This window comes from Bidens hawaiensis, unplaced genomic scaffold, assembly GCF_021521415.1.
Source record: "Bidens hawaiensis isolate Kalapana, Puna unplaced genomic scaffold, B.hawaiensis_p1.1 tig00026862_1, whole genome shotgun sequence".
Classification (NCBI taxonomy): domain Eukaryota; kingdom Viridiplantae; phylum Streptophyta; class Magnoliopsida; order Asterales; family Asteraceae; genus Bidens; species Bidens hawaiensis.
In genome coordinates this window covers 165,011-173,933 of record NW_027494332.1, presented here as the reverse complement: position 1 = coordinate 173,933, position 8,923 = coordinate 165,011, and the positions used below count along the sequence as shown (strand labels likewise).

General features: G+C 36.1%; 1 protein-coding gene across 1 annotated transcript; it reads right to left on the bottom strand.

Moving 5' to 3' along the window:
* Nucleotides 1–1,232: 1,232 nt before the first annotated feature.
* On the bottom strand, nucleotides 1,233–3,902 carry LOC143574232 (serine/threonine-protein kinase PCRK1-like). Its single transcript, XM_077058902.1, has 4 exons — nucleotides 3,549–3,902; nucleotides 2,055–2,303; nucleotides 1,832–1,954; nucleotides 1,233–1,722 (listed from the first exon to the last, which is right to left on the bottom strand). The coding sequence occupies exons 1-4, from the start codon at nucleotides 3,900–3,902 to the stop codon at nucleotides 1,264–1,266; spliced, it is 1,185 nt and encodes a 394-aa protein (XP_076915017.1). The 3' UTR covers nucleotides 1,233–1,263.
* Nucleotides 3,903–8,923: the final 5,021 nt, after the last annotated feature.

Below are 8,923 nucleotides of genomic sequence, written 5' to 3'. Positions count from 1 at the left end.
AAATTGGAAGCGGCGGCGTATATGAAGTTAAAAACGTGGGTGGTTTTGTTATAGGTTTTAAAAAGTTTAGTTAATTTGACATTTATTCCTCCTTAAGCTTTCACCAGTTTACATTTAGACCTTAAAAGTTTATAAATGTTTACATAAAAACAATAAAAATAGTAAAATTAGTTTGTGTTTATTAACAATTAACTCCCTCTATTTTCGCTAGTTTACATTTGATCCTTAAAACTTATAGTTTATACATAAAAGTTATAAAATTAACATGATATATATACAATTATATATAAATTATAAATAGTTATTTTTTTATTTGGGTATATCGAACCGAACTACATGGTACACCGTACCAGTTCGTACCGAAATGAGCCTACCCCCCTATGTACCGAATACGTTACATTTGGCAAATTGCGTACCCGAACCGCGAACCCGTACCGGATCGAACCGCGAATTAGGTAACTATGTGTTTGACAAAATTTTGTTTATAGTATTGAACTGAAAAGATTATTCATTTAATTAATGAACATGCACACATATCCTGCTCGTTCATTTAAGTTTGTTCGTTTATGCCCATTTTCATATTCATTTAAACTCATTTGTGAATTATTAATGGTACCAGTCGCCCATCATGCTAATGTGTCAACCGATCAACCCGCTAAAAAATTTATAATGAAGCATTGGATAATTGAGTAAGGAACACACAAGAACATGTTCATGTTCTTCCTTTATTTTCCGTTCATCTACATTCGTTTAGCTAGTTCATTTACGTTCTTTTAGAATATTAGCAAGCAAACATGAATATGTACACACTGTTATACTTTAAAAAGAAGCTGGAGTTAAAATCAAAGAAAGTGTGGGAATAGATAAACAAACCATTGTATTCAATTTTGCGTTTTTCCCTGAAACACTATGTAGACATGTTTGTGCGGTTTTTGTAGTTCTCAATATAATATTGATTCTAAAATGGATACACTCATATTTTACGAGGTCCTCATTGTGTATGTGGTTTACACAATTTACCTCTCTTAACAATCTGCTTATCATCGCCACAAATAAACCAACAATGAACTGTCACCTCGAGGACCCGGGATCAATTGGCATACATGTATTCATTTAACCATGTTCATACAGAAATAACTTATGTGTGTTTATAATTAAAATACATATTTACCTCTCATCTCCTTCATTCTCTGCAGCAAGCTACTGAAAGAGCGCAGTTCTATACATTGGTCGGTAGGGGTAAAATCGTCATATCCATAACCGCTATGATACACAACAAGGCTTTCTAAAACAAGAGAAGTATGAAGACAGTCTCGAGTCTTTCGTGCTGTCATTAACAGTCTCCTTAACAGAATTAACCGCTTCTGATGGAGCCTCAATGAGTTTGTTAACCATTTCCAACACCTCACTCATCTTTGGCCTAGATTTCGGGTCTCTACACAAGCAACAATTGGCTATAAACGACAACTTTTGGACCGACTTCAAAGAGTAATCACCTTCAAGCCTTGGATCAATGATTTTATGGAATCTTTTTGATGTTCCTAGGTAAGGTTTCATCCATTCTAGAAGCTTCTGCTCGTTCTGAGGGCGGTTTTTATCCAATGGGCGCCTACCTGTGATAAGTTCATATAGGAACACGCCATAGCTCCATACATCACTCTTGGATGTCAACCTCCCGACTGATAGATACTCGGGTGCTGCATATCCCATTGTTCCTACAAACTAATGACATTTTATATCACTAAAATTAGAAACTCTTTAAATTATAACATAGCATTACATCACTAACATTATTATTAATATTTTAATATTAACACACCGCGTACCATACCTTGGTAGAGATATGAGTGAATCCTTCTTGAGGGCCTAACCGAGCGACCCCAAAATCCGAAAGCCTAGCGTTGAATTGATCATCAAGAAGAATATTGGAAGATTTGAAGTCTCTTAAAATAATCTACAAAAATCAAAGTTAATGTTGTTGTAAGTTATAAGCATCTAAAGTTACAAACCTTTTCTTTTCTTTTATGGGTAGAAATAGGATTTAACATTTTAACCTGAAAATCCATTTCTTCATGTAAATATGTCAAACCGCGAGCAGCATCTTGAGCCACTTTCAGTCTCATGTCCCATGAAAGAGGTGTTTCTGATTTTGGGGATAAATGATCTCGCACGCTTCCATTAACCATATATTCATAGACTAAAAGCAGTTCATTATCTTCTCCACAGTAACCAATTAGTTTGACAAGATTTGGGTGCTCAACCGCCCCAAGAACATTAATCTCGGTTTCCCACTCTTTGTGACCCTGTTGCACCATAATCAAGATTCAAGCTTGTTCACAAAACTTGTAAACAGATAAAGATTCAAAAACCAAAAACTTAAAACAAAAACTACTTTTAACCTCAATCAATAATGCAATTAGTTTTCTGTTTGAAAGAACTGAAACATAGAACAAAACAATACCGGTGAATAATATTTTATCTGTATTGAATAACTGAAAACCGGATCTTATTAAATAGAAAGATTACAATGGAAAGAATAATGATAAAACATTAAAACTAGCCAACTAATAATAAAGCTAGCTAAATAATAATAATGATAAAATGTTAATAGCTATTCTAATATTCAAACTACAAATAAATAACTATAACATATAATAAGCTGAAAGTGTTGTTTTGAAGAAACTACAAACATAATTCAAAAGCAAATGAATGATCACAAATTAGGGGTGTAAACGAGCCGAGCCAGAGCTCGACTAGGCTCGAGCTCAGGTCATTTTGACTTACAATGGCTCGAGCTCGGCTCGTTTCGAGCTCTTTTTCTAAAGCTCGGCTCGTGAGTTGTTTTTACAAGCTTGGGCTCGGCTTTTTTATTATTTATTAATTAATTCACATAATCACATCCATTATTATTATTATTATTATTATTATTATTATTATTATTATTATTATTATTATTACTTTTATATATTTTTGGGAAAAACTTAAATGAGCCTAAGCTCGGCTCAAGCTCGACTGTGGCATGTTAACTTAATACATAGAAGTCCAATATAGGTAAAACTTAAAAATACAACATGCTCGTTGCCGGCTAGCTCCGAGTAATGCCGAGTAATCCCCAAGTGCTCCAAGTTGACCACCGACTAGATCCGAGTAATTGCCTTTGACGGCCTGGATATGAGTCCGAGTTGGAGGAAATCACCTCGAAAGGGCGCCGAGTAGCGAGTAATCGCTGAGTACTCGGCCGAGTTGACCGAGTTTTACAACATTGGTATCAATAATGAAATCCATAACTATTGCAATTAAGGAAGTTTTGATGTTTAATACTAAGGGTGAGCAAAAACCGAACCATAACCAAAAACCGAACCGCTAACCCCACAATTAACCATAACCGACAAAACCAATCAGTTACGGTTATGGTTAATATGTCTTCATTACCAACCTTATCCTAATCAAACATCTACTATTCAAATTCAACCAAATCAACATAAATTCATTAAAAAAAACCCAAAAATTACAAAAAAACAATATAACTGCTAATTCGAGTTTAGAACCTGCAATAATCCTTTAGCAAGCTTGACAGCTACATGAACCTCATCACACGGATGCTCCAAACTCTTGATCACACCCTTATATACATTCCCAAACCCACCCTCTCCGATCTTCGTTGAATAGTTTTTAGTTGCTGTTTTCAGCTCCGCGACTTTAAAATCCCGCAGTTTCTCGCCCAAATTCGACGTTTCTATCGGCTTTGGATGAGAACTGTGTACGGGTTGATTGAGATCCGAATATGCGGTGTGAAAGGTACCGGTGGTGACAGTTGACTTTGTTTGAGTTTTGGTTTCATATTCGATGTTCTGTTGGTGTTCTTCGAACAAGATTGAGAAACACCGGCAATGAAACACCATTTGTTTTGTTTGTGACTTCAAATGTTTTACTTAAAAACGTTGTTGGAATTCAAAGTAGAGTATTGAGGATTGACTTACTCCCTCCGTGGAGTGAATATTATAGGAACCTGCAAGCTAGTTACGAATGTGGAAATTTCGTTACATCTAATAATATATTGCTTTTTTGGAAAATAAAAAGTTTTCACCAGAATTAAGTTATTAACTTTATTTATTTATTTATTATTTTTATTTTTAACAACCAACAAAATATATTTTATTTAAAACTAGTGTGTTGCCCGGCACGTTGGTAAAACATGGACGGTGGTAAACTCAAGCGTTGAGTATGTAAGTCGACGCGAATGTGGTTAGATTCGGTTACGTGCGTTATTGTACCGGAACTAAAACAAAAAATAAAACAAAAAAAATTATAAAAATCGAGGTAGACAAGTGGGGCGACGTTAGACGGTAAAACTCGAAAGTTGGAAAAACTCAACAGTTATAGATCGCTTGCGTTGAGCTAGCCGGTCTACGAAAATTCGGTTGGTTGCGTCATGTTACTGGAATTAAAACAAAACACGGTGAGTCTATGCGAATTTTGTTGGTTTTTCTCACGTTCGCTACGATATCATAACCAAAACAATTTCCTTCCCCAAATTGATAACCATAAAATATTAAAATGTTGAAACTTGAAAGAAATAAGTAATAACACATACTAAAAAATTTAGAAACAAAAATCCTAAGGTAGGATAGGTGAAAAAACTTAGAAACAAAAATCCTAAGGTAGGATAGGTGAGAGTCTCGAACTCAGGAAACAACAAACCCACTCACACGCTACAAGGTTTACACAACTATCCAACCAAATGCACATTATTGCTAAAACATGAAACTATTACTAAATATACTAAAGCATATTTACACTATATTGTTGCACCAAACTTCTTAAATATACTAATTAGATAATTATAACAGGGGCTAGAAAACCATAAAAACAACCGTCAAAAAACAAGACCGAAACACTTAGAGATGGCAATTGGCCAGTATTGGTAATCCTATGCCCATACTCGTTTGTAAAACCGTGTTCCATATCCGGCCCATTACCCATCGAGCACGCGTTAGGTAATAACTCGCGGATATCGAGTATGTTGGGATTTTCTAGTACATTTTTGTATCATTATAATTATTTTATACCTTTTATTCATATAACAATCATTACAAATTTAAATATAATACATTCCATATATATAAGTATGACAATAAATAAATAATATCATTATAATTTTTATATATATACTTCACAGACTACAAAATACAAAAAAAAATTCGGGTATATGATTCAAGTTGTGATTCGGGTAAACGGATACGTGTGTTTTCGGGTAATCTGGCAGGGTATCATCTAATCCCGTACTAGCGAAAATTTTTAAATCCTAATCCCATACCCATCGGGTTTCAGGTATACCCACCGGGCTCGGGCTTTTTTTGCCATCCCTAGAAACACTTAAAACAAAATTGGCTTAGCACCTATGAAAAAAACGAGCAACAACATGAATTATGTTCGAAATCTGCAACAATCCTCCAACGATAACCCGATCTTTTTAGATATAATTTTAATCCAAAGATAACCTATCGCTTTGATTTCTTCTACCAAGTCGATCATGTGTATCGGAGTGCCATTATAGACTAACGCATTACGTTTCCCCCATATACACCTGTAGAGGTAAGGTCCTCCAAACGACACGCAGGGGCAATAAGAACCCATAACCACGAAAAGATCACAACAAACAACGTAGCTATCCGCAGAAGGATCGGAACGGATAGCGGAAGGCCACACAACCAAACACGAATACCAGAACCCCATAAGGGGACACATAGTATATAAAGGACAGACGCTAACGATGAGCCTATCAGGAAAGGCCAACAATGTACCTTTAAGAGACAAACATTCCACCTGCCAGCTGTCTCACCCAATCAGAGACCAAACACGTGCCAAGACATAACGAATAGAAGGTTCAAACGATGGTGACAGCTGGCCAAATATTCTCTACTCCGTCGGCTATAAATAGGAGATAGAACCAACGATAAAGGCATCCTATTTCCCTTTCATTGATACTCACGACACTTAATACTGATTCGCACACTGGAGGGTGGTTATGAGAAGACTCCCCCCCCCAAATTCCCCTTCTCGTAATGAGCTCACGATGTCTTGTTTTGTAGGAATCATCGGTGGAAACGTTGAAGGACCTAACTATACGTCTCCATCCAGATAAGATACTAACTTGGCCGTTCTAGGTTCACGTAGGAATCATCGGTGGAAACCTTGAAGGACCTAACACACCGCATGGAACTCTTTAGCTTTGTCTTTAGGGAATGTCAAATACAAATCACGAGCACAAAAAGAATAAATCGAAGGAAATTTACACCACCGCGAGATCAAGCACCAAACCATTTGCGCCAACCCACAAGAAGTAAACACATGGTCTACCGTTTCCTCCTACGCATCACATACCGGACACTCAAAGACCTAACCAAAATGTTCCTTTTCGCCAACTCCACGAACATTAGTCGTTTATTAAGAATAGTCCTCCACACCTTGAAAAGAACCAATTTATTCCAAATGAAAAATACTCCGGAACAACTAGAGAGCTCTTCTTCTTCAGTAACTTTCTGAAGCTCCTAAGTGAGAACTCCTTCGCACCATCCCCACACCAAACTATTTTATCTCTGCCATCTTCACAGTAATTCCTCTAGATAAAGTAGTTCTGATCCATTCCCACCTTCTTGCGATTAGGGTTTCTAGGATTTGGGGCGAATTGATTTTCTTTATCTGAGATCGATTCAAATCGTGTAAACAATTTCGTTGAGTTTTCCGCTGCATTGTATCACCGACAAAGAGTAGAACCCTAATTCTTGTTCGTGAACGTGTTTCTCTGTTGTTCGTGCAAGATTCTGGAAATAGATTGCATCATCCCTTGTTTTCAGTTCTTAGCAACCGGTTTCTGAGAAAAATACTGGGAGATGTTTGGGTTGTCCTGTTAAATTTCTTGAGCAATCTGAGTACATAGGTCAATACCTTTATCTTCTTCGCCTTTCCGACCACGATGGATTGCCTTCAAAAGCCAACTACTTGTTTCTTAGTGATTATGTCGACCAAGTCAAACAAAGCCTTGAAACTATATGTCTTCTTTTAGCCTACAAGATTAAGTACCCGGATAACATCTTTCTACTGCGTGGAAGCCACGAATGTGCTTCAATAAACCGCGTATACGGCTTCTATGACGAGTGTAAAAAAAAGATTTAATGTTAAGTTATGGAAGGTCTTTGGAGATTGCTTCAATTGCTTGCCTGTTGCAGCTTTAATTAGTGACCAAGATTTTGTGTATGCACGGTGGTCTTTCGCCTGATCTTAATGATTTGGATCAAATTAGAGAGTTGACCCGTCCTACTGATGTGCCCGATAATGGTCTGCTTTGTGATCTTTTGTGGTCTGACCTGCATCAAGAAGTCAAAGGGTTGTAGAGGACGGGTACGAATTTTTTTCATACAAGCAGCTTGTAACGGTGTTTTCCGTTCCTAATTATTGTTGTGAGTTTGACAACGCGGGTGCTTTTATAAGTGTTGACGACAATCTATTGTGTTCCTTTCGAATATTAAAGCCCGCAGAAAAGAAGCCATTGTCAAAATCTATGATTAATCTGTTTGGGATGTCCAGCAGCAGCTAAACATTGTTACATTCCAGCTGAAGTTGAGGACAATCTGTACTACCGATCGACAAAATAGTGTCGAGAAATTAAGAAAATGTTAATAGTTCAGTTTCGAATATAAATTGATGCCCTCTGTATTAACTGATGGCTAGATGAAAAGAAGATCAGAAAAGACACCAGTGGCGAAGGAGCACATGAACCGAAGAACGCCCAAATTTAAACAAGTGTTCCACGTTGAGTTCAGATAAAATTATGACTGCATTTCTTTATTTTTCTGCCATTTATTTGGATTTAAGATACTGTCCTTTGATCTTTACTTCTCTGCAAATCCAAGGAGGAAATGGTACCAGTTTTTTCTTTGTCGTCACCAAGGGCTTTTCAACAAGGAAAATACGGGCCGCTGAATGATGTGCGGCTGCTTCTGAAATCAAGAATTTGAGCAAGGCGTTTGATATTTTGTGGCTATTGTGAAGATTATTATTGTTGCTGATTCTTTTCATGGGTGCTATGTTGTTGTTGATTCTTTTCATGGGTGCTATGGCACTCAAGAAATGAAGTTATTGAATGGTTCGTGTTTCTTGTCTCTTTTCTTAGCTGCCATTCAGATTACTGTAAGTTTCCATTTCTTTGTCATTTATTTGATTAAGTTTTCTATGGTATTCCTTGGTTGTAAGATCACGTAGGACTAGACATCTGTGAATTAAGGGCAATACTGTCTTGTGTGTGTTGCTAATATTTGGAGTTTATCTAACTTCTATGTTATATTTGTTTTAGGAATTAAGTTGGGGTGTTGACTTGCCAAGTTTGTTGTGGTTCTCTTTGTTTTTTCCTAAATAATAATAATAATAACAGTTAAAAAAATCAACTTCATATTTTTGAATCTGAAGTCAGTTGTCAAGAGAAGATTGGTGACCTTGTTTCTTTGTGTATTTTTTTCAAAAAGTGTTGAGTTAGTAAAGACTGGAAGTTGTCTTAAGTTCGTCTTGTATTCTTGTTAGCATGAAAGGCCGGTCTTGGTTCTTGTTTTGAAATAAATGTTCTATCTTGATTACAAAGATAATTTCATTTTATTATTATTTGTATTTTCCATGAATTGCATTAGATGAAACTTGAAGTATATCTTTGAACGTATGGTATAATTTCTCATATGATCCAAAATTTTGGTTTTTTGTATTTTATGGGTTACATTTTACAATGTGTCTTAAATATATGTTCGTGCAAATTTTTTTTGGAGTTAAATCTCTAATTTGTGTATGCACATTTTGTGTTAACTCAAATAGTTTGTATGTCAATTAAGCAAAATGATACCCTTATCAAGATTGAGGGGGCATTCAAGTATGTCTT